Source organism: Heptranchias perlo, chromosome 29, assembly GCF_035084215.1.
Source record: "Heptranchias perlo isolate sHepPer1 chromosome 29, sHepPer1.hap1, whole genome shotgun sequence".
Lineage (NCBI taxonomy): Eukaryota > Metazoa > Chordata > Chondrichthyes > Hexanchiformes > Hexanchidae > Heptranchias > Heptranchias perlo.
The window spans coordinates 23,386,595-23,401,656 of NC_090353.1; the positions used below are offsets into that span (position 1 = coordinate 23,386,595).

General features: G+C 43.1%; 1 protein-coding gene across 1 annotated transcript in view; it reads right to left on the reverse strand.

Annotated features, from left to right (window-relative positions):
- atp8b3 (ATPase phospholipid transporting 8B3) overlaps nt 1-15,062 on the reverse strand; it is a 70,076-nt gene that overhangs the window by 44,503 nt on the left and 10,511 nt on the right. Inside the window, exons 5-9 of the mRNA XM_067968282.1 lie at nt 13,516-13,588; nt 13,353-13,423; nt 10,945-11,027; nt 7,802-7,960; nt 1,770-1,858 (exon numbers count right to left, since the gene is read on the reverse strand). Of these exons, the coding sequence (XP_067824383.1) occupies nt 1,770-1,858; nt 7,802-7,960; nt 10,945-11,027; nt 13,353-13,423; nt 13,516-13,588 (475 nt within the window). The remainder of the gene's footprint in view (nt 1-1,769; nt 1,859-7,801; nt 7,961-10,944; nt 11,028-13,352; nt 13,424-13,515; nt 13,589-15,062) is intronic.

A 15,062-nucleotide genomic window follows, 5' to 3' on the forward strand; every position in this document is an offset into this window, starting at 1 on the left:
CAATTTTTTTCTCAGGGCACGATTCCTTTACATTAATTTAAGTCACACCCTTAATACACAAGTCCAGTTACATTATTGAGTTCTGATTAAAGGTCATCGACCTGAAACGTTAACTCTGTTTCTCTCTCCATAGATGCTGCCTGACCTGCTGAGTTTTTCCGGCATTTTCTGTTTTTATGTCTAGTTACATACTGTTGTCTGGCCTGGTCTATTGCAAAAACTGGAGCTGCACTTTGTACATGGGTTGGTGATTGGTAGGGAGATAAAATACAGAGAGTAGGGATAAAGGGAATATTCTCTGATTGACGGGATGTGACAATTGGTGTTCCCAGATATCTGTACTGGAGCCTCAGCTTTTCACCATGTTTATTATTAATTTGGATGAAGGAATTGAGAGTTGTATATTCAAGTTTTCAGATGACACTAAGAATAGGAGGCACAGTAAGTTGTGTAGATGGGGGCAGGAAGTTACAAAGGGACATAACAGACTAAGTGAGTGCGCAAAATCTATGGCAGATGGAGTTCAATGTGGGGAAGTGTGATCACATTGGATCTGAGAAAGAAAAATCGGAATATTTTCTTAATGGTGAGAGACTGGGAACTGTGGTGGAGCAGAGAGATTTAGGGGTCCATGTAGACAAATGGCTAAAAACTAGTGTACAGGTACAAAACACAATCACAAAAGCTATTGGAATGTGAGCTTTCATCTCAAGGAGGTTGGAATACAATAGTGAGAAAGTGATGCTTCATTTGTGCAAAGCCTCATCTGGAGTACCGTGTTCAGTTTTGAGCATTGAACCTCGGAAAGAATATATTGGCCTTGAAGGGGCACAGCTCAGATTCACCTGAATGATACCGGGGCTTAAAGGGTTAAATTATGAGCACGTTTGCATAAACTTGGCTTGTATTCCCTTGAGTTTAGAAGGTGAAGGGGTGATCTAATCGAGGTCTTTAAAATGATAGAGAGATTCGATAGGGTCGATAAAGAGAAACGACTTCCTCTGGTGGGGGAATCCAGAACATCAGAGCCAGGCCATTCAGGTCATCACCAGACTTTTCTCTGCCGGTCACCCATTTTCCAGTTGAGAAATGAATAGTCTGCAGTTGAAAATTCCACCACTGTTGTATAACAGAGAATAGAGTACAAGAGCAAAGAGGCAATGATACATTTGTTAAAGACAGTGGTTGGGCCACAGTTGGAGAACTAAATGCAGTTTTAGGTCCCCATCATTGAAAGGACATTAAAACCATAGGAAGTGTAGATTTATTAGAGCATTACCAGCGAAGATTAATAATAGTTCTGTGGAGGGACTCGAAAAACTGGGACTATTTCACTGGATGGCTAAGAGAAGATTTACAAGAGGTTTCTTTTAAAAAATGAATGATTTTGATAGAGTGAATTGGGAAAGACAATTTCCTCTGGTTGGAGAATCAGTGATGAAGGAGTCATCAATTTCAGATTATCAGCGAGAGAATGAGGAAAACAATTAGGATGAATTTCTTTATGCAGAGAGTTGTTAGAGCATGAAAAGTTTTGCCACAGGGAGTAGTTGAGATTGGAACCAGTCCAGCTTTTAAGAGAAAAGTGACTAAATATTTAAAGTAGAGGAAGATACAGGGGCCATGGGGAGACAGCAGGGCAATGGGATTAGTTTTGAATTAGTCTAGCAAAAGAATGGCATAGATATGATGGGCCTAAAGGCCTCTTTTTGTGCTGTAAACCTCTATGGTTCTAAAACATAGAACAAGTGGAAATTGATAAAACATACTAGAAGCACCACACGATTCATGAGGTGCTCGATTCTGGTTTTCTTCAAAGTATATCTCCCGCTGTTTTTCATTATTTTTGTATCCACCCCTGAAAATTAAAATGAAATATAAAATAAGCCAAAATGTGTGTGCTCTGAGTGTTATTAGATTAACCTCAGCAATAAACTTATTGGAGGTAATTTTGACTTTGTGTCATCCCAGCATAGTGAAACTTATACACACCATTACTCCATTTACCTCCTCCTCACACACACACACACACACACACACACACACTCTCCTGGGAGAGGCAATAAACCAGAGAAAAACCCTTAGGCCAATTTAGGAACAACTGTGGGAAATTCTTCTCTAACCACAAAGGCAATCAGCTCCAGGAAATCATAATGACTGGTAACATTAGTACTCATTAACCCACCTACCTTTCATATATAGAGATATTTACCACTTGCAGGAACTTGCCTAGTTCCTTTTTGAATGCTTGTAGCAAATGTGCACTCACTACAAGTACCAGCACGTATTCCAGAGGTTAACAACTCTCTGTGAAAAGAAGTATTTCCGAACATCTAACTTAATTCTATGCTTTCATAACTTGTATCGGTGCTCCCTTGTCTGTCTAGCTCAAATAACTTATCCACATGGACAGAATCTAATCCCTTTACTATTTTGAAAATCTCAATCATATCCTCTCAAAGTCTACGCTTTTCCAAGATACAAAGCACCATCTATCTAAGTCTGTCCTGATAACTAAGGGCCCTGGTTTTAACTCGGGGCAGGAGTTGGGCGAGCAGGGGCTCAGGCAGGCGGTAAACCGTCCCGACCTCGGTAGCGGGAGGCCCGGGAGATTTTAATTCCCGGGTTTCATTTGTATAGGTGCAGGCAGTCTCCTGCCCGAAAATGGTGGGAAGTGGCAGCTTTCCAGCAAGTAGGAGCCACCGCCAGGACCAAAAGAACAGACCCCGGCATCCAGGTAAGTCCCGAATTAGGGGTTCAGGGGAGCTTCGCGGTCGACTTCCTGTCAGTCCAGAACATAGAATTTTATAGGAACAGGAGTAGGTCATTCAACCTCTCGGGCCTGTTTCGCCATTCAATTAGATCTTGGCTGACCTGTATCATAACTCCATCTACCCGGCTTGGTTCCATAACCCTTAATACCCTTACCTAACAGAAGTCTATCAATCTCAGTTTTGTAATTTTCAATTGACCTAGTCTCAACAGCATTTTGGGGGAGAGAGGTCCCGATTTCCACACCCTTTGTGTGAAGAAGCGATTCCTGACATCATCACTGAACAGCCTAGCTCTAATTTTAAGGTTATGGCCCCTTGTTCTGGACTTCCCACCAGAGGAAATATTTTCTCTCTATCAACCTTATCAAATCCTTTAATCATCTTAAACATCTCAATTAGATCACCCCTTAATCTTTTTTATTTGAGGGAATAGCCTATGTAACTGGTCCTCATAATTTAACCCTTTTAGCCCCGAAATCATTCTGGTGAATCTGGGCTGCACCCAATCCAAGGCCAATATATCTTTCCTGAGGTGCAGTGCCCAGAACGGAACACAATACTCCAGATGGGGTCTAAGCAGAGCTTTATACAACTGTCACATAACATCCACCCCTTTGTATTCCAGTTCCCTTGAGATGAAGGCCAACATTCAATTAGCTTTTAAATTATTTTTTGTACCTGGCCACTAGCTTTTAATGATTTCTGTTCATGGACCCCTACGTCTCTCTGCTCCTCCATAGTTCCTGGCTTCTTACCATTTAGAAAATACTCTGATGTATCTTTCTTAGGTCCAAAGTGAATGACCTCACATTTCCCCATGTTGAACTCCATTTATAGCTCAGAAGAAGGCCATTAGGTCCATTGCATCAGGGCTGGCATTTGAAACAGCTAAACACTCAGCTTCATCCCCATGCCTTTTCCCCATACCCTTTTAAAAATATGGGTGATCTGAGCACGAGAAAATCTGGGAATTACATCCACATTGACTTATAATTCATTAACATGCATTGTAACATTAAAATGAAACTCTTGTATATTTTGTGTAGGAGTAATCCATTGCTACTATAAACCAGCTGAAAGGTCACATAAGGCACACAATGGACTGAGATCCAGGAAGAATGATCTCTGCCCAATTTCCCAGCCCCCAATTGCCCATTTGATTCCAGCCATAGCAACTGGAACATCAGCGCTATGGACTAATATCTTCACTGGCACTGGCATTCCCTGGCATGCAGCCTGATCAATCTGGCAATACTACCAACATCAACAACAGCAACAATTTGTATTTACATAGCACCTTTAATGTGGTAAAACGTCCCAAGGCGCTTCACAGGAGCGTTATTAAACAAAATCTGACACCGAGCCACATAAGGAGATATTAGAAAGGTGACCAAAAGCTTGGTCAAAGAGGTAGGTTTTAAGGAGCGTCTTAAAAGAGGAGAGAGAGATAGAGAGGCGGAGATATTTAGGGAGGGAATTCCAGAGCTTAGGGCCTAGGCAGCTGAGGCACGGTTGCCAATGGTGGAGCAATTAAAATCGAGGATGTGCAAGACGCAAGAATTGGACAAGCGCAGAGATCGTGGAGGGTTGTAGGGCTGGAGGGGGGTTACAGAGATAGGGAGGGGCAAGGCCCTGGAGGGATTTGAAAACAAGGATGAGAATTTTAAAATTGAGGCATTCCCGGACCGGGAGCTAATGTAGGTCAACGAGCACAGGGGAGATGGGAGAACGGGATTTGGTGTGAGTTAGGATACGGGCAGCAGAGTTTTGGGTGAGCTCAATTTTATGGAGGCCGGCCAGGAGAGCATTTGAATAGTCGAGTCTAGAGGTAACAAAGGCATGGATAAGGGTTTCAGCATCAGATGAGCTGAGGCAAGGGCAGAGACGGGCGATGTTACGGAGATGGAAGTAGGCGGTCTTGGTGGAGCGGATATGTGGTCGGAAGCTCATCTCAGGGTCAAATAGGTCGCAAGGTTGCAAATGATCTGGTTGAGCCTTAGACAGTGGCCAGGCTGAATGATGGAGTTGGTGGCTAAGGAACGGAGTTTGCGGCGAGGACCAAAGACAATGGCTTCGGTCTTCCCAATATTTAGTTGGAGGAAATTTTTGCTCATCCAGTACTGGATGTCGGACAAGCAATGTGACAAATGAGAGACATTGCGGGGGGGCGGGTGGTTGAGAGAGGTGGTGGTGAAGTTGAGCTGGGTGACGTCAGTGTACATGTGGAAACCTTTGCAGATGATTCTCTGGCAATGACTGGCTAGATAAGAATGGAACCAGGCGAATGCAGTCCCACCTAGCTGGACGACAGAGTAGAGGCTTTGGAGGAGAATGGTGTGGTCAACCATGTCAAAGGCTGCAGACAGGTCGAGAAGGATGAGAAGGGATAGTTTACCACAGTCACAGTCACATAGGAAGTCATTTGTGGCTTTAATAAGGGCCGTTTCAGTACTGTGGCAAGGGCGGAAACCTGATTGGAGGGATTCAAACATGGAGTTGCAGGAAAGATGGGCGCAGATTTGGGAGGCGGCAACATGTTCCAGGACTTTGGAGAGGAAAGGGAGGATGGAGATGGGGCGATAGTTTGCAAGCACAGTGGGTTTTTTGAGGAGGGGTTGATGATTGCAGATTTGAAGGGGAGAGGGCCAATACCTGAGGAAAGGGAATCATCAACAATATCAGCTAACATGGGGGCCAGGAAGGGAAGTTGGGTGGTCAAGTTAAAATAGACCCATCCCTGTCCTACTAGACACCATAGAGAATATATATGCAGTCTATATCAAACCGGCAATGATTGGAAACTCCCCTCTCAGAGCCTCTGCCGTGCCCCCACACACACTTTTTTTGTTAAAGAAGAGCCTTGGTGTTTTGGCTTTGGGCATATTCAGCAGCTACTCATCTGCCCTCACCAAACCATGATATTTGCCTCCTGCCCCATGATGTTAGAACATTGATTGTGCAAAAAATGCCAACATGCAGTCACAGAGAGAATTATGGGCTCGATATTAGCACCCGCTATAGGGTGCATTCCTGGCGGGGGGGGGCTTCAAAAATCGGGGATTCCCGGGGCAGGTCGGGAGCCCGGCTCCAACCCGCCCACTTCCGGGTTTCCCACAGACACGCTGACATGTGCGCGCAGCCCCCGCATGTGGGACTCCAGCAGGCAATTAAAGCCGGCGGGGTGCCACTTAAGTTATTTATTTAGGTATTTCAGGTCATTTAGAGACATGATTAAGGAGATATTTTACATGGGGTGGGATTTTGCAAACAACTGGGACTGTTTCCCGTACTGGGGGAAACACTCCCAGTTCAAATGGACGTGTTGCAGCCATCAGCCTGTGGCAGCTGCAAAGGTCCATTTGACAGGTGGGGGTGGCGGGGGGGGGGGGGGGGGGTGGGGGCGGGGTTGGGGGAGACCCTCACTCATTGCAGGAGGCCACGCTGTCACTTTGGACAAAGTTTGGCCTCCACCACCCTCCTGAAGGGGATGTACAAGGGTGTTTGAGGGTTTGTCATGGTTTTTACTTATATTGAATTTCTGAGCAACTCACATCACATATTATATTGGCATCACTACTGCCACGTCTTTGCAAATCTTGTCTGGTTTGTGCAATAATGCCCTTTCCTGAGGATCACTATGAAGACCCACACCTGATGCCACCCATTGTGTCACTGCAGAGTGGGTGTAGGTGTATTTGTAGGGCTCTTTTGTGCAGACGACTGAGAGACGTCGGCGATGTCCCCGGTGGCACCCTGGAAGGATGCGGAGGAGAAGTTGTTGAGGGCAGTGGTGACTTTGACAGCGACAGGTAAGAAGATGGTGCTCAGGCCAGCCGGGAGCAGCTCGGCATGAAGGAGGCTGCAGATGTCCACGACTACATGTCGAGTGACTCTGAGCCTCCGTGTGCACTGCTGCTCAGAGAGGTCCAGGAAGCTGAGCCTCGGTCTGTGATCCTGTGGCGAGGGTAGTGCCCTCTGCGACGCATCTCTCTCTGCGGTTGCCCTCCCTCCTGCTGTGCAGGTGGATGTGTCACAGCACTGTGTTGTGGAGCTCCACGTGTCAGAGGTAGACGGCGTGGCCGGCGAGGCTGGTGATGCTGTTCGCCCTCCGAGGAGGTCATGACTGCAGCTACGGCGGCCCCCATCCGGAAGATGTACATCTGAGGGGGTCTGCAAGGTAGGTACATGTGTCTGGACACCGGTGTAAATGTGCAAGTTGGTGAATTTTCTTGTCAGGAGGAGGGTGGTGGAGGCCAAACTTTGTCCCAAGTGACAGAGTGGCCTCCTGCAATGAGTGAGGGTCTCCCCCCACCCGACCTGTCAAATGGACCTTTGCAGCTGCCACAGGCTGACAGCTGCAACAGGTCCATTTCAACTGGGAGTGTTTCCCCCAGTATTGGAAACAGTCCCAGTTGTCAATAAAATCCCACCCCTCCTCACATATTCACTTAATCGTGTCTGTTAATGACCTGAAATACCTACGTAAATACTCTTAAGTGGAACCCCGCCGGCTTTAATTGCCTGCGGGATTCCCACATGCGGGGGCTGCGCGCGCACGTCGGCGCGTCTGTGGGGAACCCAGAAGTGGGCGGGTTGGAGCCGGGCTCCGGACCCCACTCCGGGATTCCCCGATTTTTGGAGCCCCCCCCGCCAGGAACGCACCCGATAGCGGGTGCTAAAATGAAGCCCTATGTCTTTGCGTGCGTGCTGCCACCTTTTGTTTTGAATTTAAAGTGCCTTTAACTGGCCAAATTTAATTGCAGTCTCCTCCTGATAATTCAAAGGCATTTTATGCATGAAAAAAGTTTGAATTATCCAATAATTTGAATTAACACCATAAAATGAGAAACTAATGCTTAAATGAAGCAATTTTGAATTGAGAAGAGTAGACTGTACTCAAGGACTAACCCAATCGCCAAATTCAAGTTGACCATCCTCCCTTAATATCAAGCAGATAGGATGCACCACGTCCTATTTGAAGACCTGCATTCTGATTGTAACACATTATTATACACAATTCTACTTACCTGCAAATAAAACCACCCCGTAGCATTTTTCCGTATTTCGTATTCTACAGCCTCGCAGTAATATTTTCTCATTGTCAAGTGAGAATTCTTGGTTTTTCCAAAATAGTGTGCCTGTAAATGAGTGCAGGTCACAGTTTGGCCTTTCACAGATTATTGTACCTGTTGGAACAATTCATATTTATTTAAAGACTTCTGGTATTTTTGAACCTAAAATAATTAAATTATATAAACATTTTTTTTTGAAGGATGCCTCAAATAAATATCCAGGAGTGCTGTAGATTATTTCAGTAATATTATGAAGACAGCAACAAGAACTAAACAGTCCAAGAATGACATTGAGTGAGGATATTGACCATTTTCACTTGTCTGGATCTGCCCTGGTTGTTTTTATTATCTATGTGATGAAAAATATAGTTTACATCCTGAGATCATTTACATTTTAAAGCTTTGGCGATGGTGTCCAAGCATTTTCTTGGAAAACTCCAATAGTTCTCCCAGACAATGCGTCTGGTTCAAATCCTCATTAGCTGTTGATCCCAAGTTATAGATTTTTTGGTGGGCAAGAAATGTTTCACATGCTCATTCCATTTCAAATGGTGCTCTCAACAGACAATAAAGCTGCCCAGAAGCTTCAGTTCACACTTTGTCCGCCTAAGTGTTAAAAAAATCCTGCCCACTTATTGAGAACAAATTGTTTGATCTTCAAGGGAAAAGATGTTTTATAACCCACAGACTTTCACAGGATTTTCAATTCCCTTTCTGCCTCGTATTGGGTTGGCTTCAAGTGCAGCAGAGGTGTAGTATCGAGTCTTGCACCAAATAATTTTAGGGACTTGACTGTCCAAGGGAGCCCGGATAGTACAAGTGGGACTGAAAGAGGTACAGCCAGCTGATCCCAAGCCAGGGCCTGGGGAGAGGCAGAGAGAAAGCTCTATCTTAATGAACAATTTGAATTTAAAAAGCCACTTTATCCAGAGAATATGTTCTTGGTCACACACAGGTGCCCGATGTGGCCAGAAAAGGGTTCTACACCAAACCTTGTTCAAGATAAGATAGCCTTATGTATCTTAACTGCTGAACTGGAAGGGTGGCATGTAAAGTGGCAGGAACAACCCATGGAAAAGTCCATGAACAGCAGCCAGGAGTAGTCATGGGACAGTCCTGGTGAAGTGCTGTAATTTGACCAAAGGTCCGATGCAGGCAATTCGACACCAGCCAGGCCGCAAAATGCATGAAACTATGGCAAGAGTGAGCTGCCAGGCATAGGCCTGGCACCTCTTACAGGTAAGTTTCTAAACTGCCTGTGAAATGCTGAGGCCCAGGAGAATCAATAGTTATGGTGGCATCCCTAGCACAGTGTGCACGATCCTCATGAACGAGCCATTGGACTTGCATGGGTGACCCTTTTTAAAAAGTCGGGGGGGGGGGGGGGGAATGATGTGACAAAAATGGATTTTTGTCTGTGTTAAATTTTTATTATTTTGTGTTGGTAGAAAAAGCACGTAAGGGTTAATACCCAAAGTCACTGAACAGAAAAGCCATCAGTTCAGAATCCAGATAGGTTGGCTGCAGGGCTCCACAAGCTGCAAGTTTCTAAGACAAGCACAATGGGTTGTCTGAGGTATTCATTGTTTAACTGACCAGAGCCATAATTTACAATCACAAGCATCTTTGCCATTGTCAAAGGTTGGATATCCATTCAATATTGATAAGAGAAATGCAGCTTTCTGTCAGAGATGTAATCATCCATTGCCTTGTCTTTCAATATAACCTCAAAGGGGTTTGGATCATATTTCTGTGGGTATGCATGTCTGCAAAGTTGGTCCCAAGCCTGGGGTGGAAGGTTTGATTGACAGTAGTGCGGGATGTTTGAGAAAAGCCATTGATTGGCTGTAGTCCACTTTGATGGACAGTTAGGTGGTCAGGGCTCACCGATTACAAGATTATATATTGGGCTTCATGTGTTCAGTTAGAGAATCAGTTTTTTCAGCTCTGCAGTCAACAGCTAGAGAGTTCTGTGTTGAAGTTTTTGTGCCAGCCAGCAGAAAAGAGAAGCTACTTTTCGAACAGCGTAAGAACTGAGTTCATGTTTTAGAATCTGTGTGGGAAATCGGCGGCACCCCGGAGAAATGATAAATGGCCATTTTTTTTTTAGTCATTTACTGTATTTCTTCAGAGTTTCTGCTAATATTCTGCTGAAGTTACGCAGGAGATTGGGAAAACCGCCAGACATTCCAAATGTATGTTTATACAGAAAGTGAGCAGCATATTTATTATTTTATTGTATTTTATGCATTAAACGGGGTATTCACCTAAACTTCCATCAAAGTTACAGCAGCGGAGCAGGAGAAGCCAGAGGAAATTCCCAGCGATAAATACATATCGGAAAAGGTGTGCAAGATGCTCATTGCAGAAGGAGATAAATGTTCAATGCCAAAAAAAAAACTATACTTCAACACTAACTGAAACACCAGCAGCCTTGTTTTAAGAAAGTAGGCCAGGCCTGTTGAAGTGCCATGAGCCTGTTACATAGGAGTAGGGTACATGCTGGGTGGAACTTCACCCAAAGTCTTGAAATTCAGTGTGGGATTGGATTTCAATAATCTAACCATGTAAATGTGGGTTTGGCTTCTTTCACCACCCCAAAATCGCACCTCAAAAATTTGGGCATACTGGAAATCAGGCTCATGGGGTCAGGCACCCAATTTTCTTGCCCACATTGCTGCTGGCAAGGCCCCACACACTGGTTTAGGGTAGAGACATCTGCTTAAACAAAGTGACTTCATAATAGATAGATAGGCCCTTAGATTGCCAACTATGACCCAAGATCTTAAAGGTTAATAGAGATTTTAATTCAAATTTCAACCATTTATTTGTTACTTTGGTTCAAAAATTAAACACGACATAATACACTTGCATTTCTCACCACTCCCAAATCAATGGCTGTTTATCATTTGGAACACAGGACAAATGTCTATGGTCAGATAAGAGATTATAACATGAGAATTTATGGAATGAGAAAAGGTCATCAAGTCCATCAAACCTGTTTTTCTATAGACCATGGACAATTTGCTCTGTTGGAAACGCTATTCAAATCATCTAAACTTTTGAGAGAAGATTCTGCAGCTATAACTAACACTCACCATCAAACTGTGCTAGTTGGTCTGTGGTGTTCACCGCATTGTGTGTGATACTCAGTGCTTGTCTGTATTTAAGGTTGGTTTCACTGAAAGCAAAATTATTTAAAATTATAAAGCTGTTGTATCCATCAGTCATTTTATATTTCAATTAATGCTGCCATGCTGCATGAACTGGCGAAAATCTTGTGCCATTGTCAGGCTTTGCAATCGGTGGGATCTGATGACATCATGGATCTCATAGTTACCATGAGATTTTTGTTCAAAGAGTTAACATTAAAGTAGATGGAGACATGGCATGGTTATCCACTAAAGCAAAATATGAAATCACGGGATCGCAGAGCGGTACAATGTAGGTTAGACTCCCCCTACTCCAATGACTTCTGGTTTCAGTGACACTACTGGGGAAGATGCCAAGCAAAGACTGGTAACCTTCTAGTGGAAGGAGCGGGCATGGAATGGGAACAAAATCTTAGAGTCTGGTGAAAAGGTAACTAAAAAGCATAGGCAGAAAGCATTATAATAGTTATCATTGGTTGCACTGTGGGGAAAATGTTATTATTTACCACTCAAGAGCTTTATATGACAGGGTCACATATTGGGAACTTAGATGCGGAGGTGAGTGTGTCTGATTTGTAACCATTATGATTTTCTCTCAATTTATATGCGCTGTAAACTAGGCATGCTGACCTTTGCACCTGAACTCCTGATATGTGTTGCTGTCACAAGAAGCTCTGCACTGAAACCATCAAAATCTATACATTTATACTTATATGCACTATATTGGGAATTACTTATACATATTTATATTCTTAGTAATGCCTGTACTCATTAAGGCAATGGGTGTCAGTGCTGGTAAATGGAACATTTCAACAATGAGCATCCCTCCTCAAATCATGTCCAACATGGAGCAGATACAAAACATTGCTTTGTTCTTGGCAACTTCCAACTCCCAACAGTGCACCAGCTTGCAATTAGAGGCCTCTTCATGGTCCTAGCTGGTCATGCACTGGTAATTTTTTCATTAAGCTGCATGGTTTTAGCTAATTAAAATCCAACACTACCACTGTATGCATTTGGGGTACCTAAGCCTTGGTTCTGCCAATGTGTGCCTAAGCTCTCTGGACTTATAAAAGTGTGATAGACGTTTAAGGAGGCAATGTTGAAATTGTACCTTGGTGAGCTGAATTATATGGGGAAGTCCAGAGGAAGTCTACTAAACTGGTTCCTGGATTTAGAAGGCTGAGTTAAGAGGAAAGATTGTCTACCCTGAAGAAGAGCAGGACGAGGGAGTACTTGATGAAGGACTTTAAAATTTTCACAGGCATGGAAAATTTGGATCCAGGAAAGTTCTTCTTTTGAATGCCAGATTCAAGGACTAAGGAACATAGTAAGGAATACAGGAACAGGAGTAGGCCATTCAGCTCCTCAAGCCTGTTCTGCCATTCAATTAGATCATGGCTGATCTGTATCTTAACTCCATCTACCCGCCTTGGTTCCATAATCCCTAATACCCTTGCCTCACAAAAAATCTATCAATCTCAGTTTTGAAATTTTCAATTGACCCCCAGTCTCAACAGCTTTTTGGGGGAGAGAGTTCTGGATTTCTACTATCCTTTGTGTAAAGAAGTGCTTTCTGACATCATCCTTGAACATCCTAGCTCTAATTTTAAGGTTATGCCCCCTTGTTCTGGACTCTCCCATCAGAGGAAATAATTTCTCTCTATCTACCCTATCAAATCATTTAATCACCTTAAACACCTCAATTAGATCACCCCTTAATCATCATTATTCAAGGGAATACAATCCTATGGGAAACAATTTAAAATAAAGGGTGTTAAAAGAAAATAGGACAATTAGGCAACAGTTTTTTTAATAAGAGGGTGATAAAATTATGTAAAAAGTTATTAGTGAGATTGAACAGAAAACCATGACAGGATTTTAAAAAGATATGGAGGAAAAGGGATATAGAGTTATTAGTCCCAGAATACAGTAAGGAAACTGATGGCTGGTTTGGAAGGGTAGGCAAGGTAGACCAATGGTCTTCTACTGCCCAAAACATTACTATGTTACTATGACTTAGATATGTAGTTTGTTTCCCTGGGAAGAGAGTGCACAGTTCATATCGCGCAAACAGAAACTCGACAGGTAGGTACAGATTTCTCAGTAGTTTGAATTAGAGACTCTTAAACATAGTGATGGGTTTCTGAATGTGTCAGACACCCAGCTGACCAAACACAAATGTAGTTAAGAAATTGAAACCTTCCAATGCCATTAGCAATTTAATTGTGCATTGGCCATCCTGAGAATGCAGTATCACTGTCAGTAAAGAAAACAGAGTTCCACAACTCCTGAGCACAACACATGCAGGAACATTAAATATAAATAACAATCAGCGAATGCAGAAACCTTACCCATCGATTTCAGCTGTTTCAACATAACACAGGCTATTTGGCTCCGAACTAGACAGCAACATGAGATCAGCCTAGGAGAAGCAAAAATATAAACACTGTTTGACATACTTAAACATTGTAGCTACAGAGAATAAAGAATATATATCTTTAAAAGATAACTCACTGGAACAAAGTCATTCTTCTTCAGACAAACCACATCACCTACTTGGAGTTCTTTCCATTTTGCAGTTGTGAAGCTATAAAAGAAGAAAGAAAGAACTTGTATTTATATCGCACCTTTCATGACCCCAGGACATCTCAAAGTGCTTCAATCAAGTATTTTTGAGGCATAGTCATTATTGTAATATTGACTGACATGGCAGCCAATCTGTATGCAGTGAAGTCCCACAAACCATGAGGAGGGTTTAAGATTCAGAAAGGAGAGAAGCTGAGCTGGAAATGAAAGGCAGAAAATTAGAAAGCGAGTTTGGAAGGCAGAGGAAACAAAGGTCAGATAAATGATAACAAAATAATTTGGCAGTGCTTAATGGTATATATTTCAAGGCAAGGAGTCTAGTGAATAAGGCAGCTGAGCTGAGGGTACAGATAGATACATGGAAGTATGATATCATAGCTATTACTGAAACATGGCTTAAAGAGGGGCAGGAATGGCAGCTCAACATTCCTGGTTACAGGCTGTTCAGACGAGATAGCGAGGGGGATAAAAAAGGAAGGGGGGGTGGCAATATTGGTTAAAGAAACAATTACAGCCGTGAGGAGGGATGATATGTTAGAAGGATCATCAAATGAGGCCATATGGGTTGAGCTAAAGAACAAAAAAGGGGCAATCACACTGCTTTTTTAACCAGTCGTAGCAAGCCCAACAAGAGAGGGGGCGGTTCTGGACTTGGTTTTAGGAAATGAAGCTGGGCAGGTGGAAGGACTATCAGTGGTAGTGAACATAATAATATTTTGGTGGTAGTGATCATAAATCAGTTAGATGTGGAGTAGTTATGGAAAAGGACAAAGATAGAACAGGAGTAAAAGTTTTCAATTGGGGAAAGGCCAATTGTACTAAGCTGTGAAGTGATTTAGCAAAAGTGGACTGAAATCAACTACTTGAAAGTAAATCAGTGTTAGAGCAATGGGAGGCATTCAAGGAGGAGATAATGAGGGTTCATAGCAAATATGTTCCCACAAAGAAAAAGGGTGGCACTCCCAAATCTAGAGCCCCCTGGGTGTCAAGGAGGATACAGGGTAGGATAAGGCAAAAAAGGGAAGCTTATGTCAGATACTGAGAGCTCAATACTGCAGAAAGCCTAGAGGTGTATAGAAAGTGCAGGGGTGAAATTAAAAAGCAAATTAGGAAAGCAAAGAGAGGGCATGAAAAAATATTGTCAAGTAAAATCAAAGATGTTTTATAAATACACAAAGAGCAATAGGATAACTAAGGAAAGAGTAGGGCTGTTAAGAAACCAGAAAGGTAACCTATGTAGGGAGGTGGAAGATGTGGGTATGGTTCTTAATAAATACTTTGCATCTGTCCTCACAAAAGAGGAGGACGATGCAGACATTGCAGTTAAAGAGGAGGAATGTAAATATTGGATGGGATAAAGTGAGGGAGGAAGTATTAAGGGGATTAGCAACTTTGAAAGTAGATAAATCACCAGGCATGGATGAAATGTATTCCAGGCTGTTAAGAGAAGCAAGGGATGAAATAGCGGAGGCTCT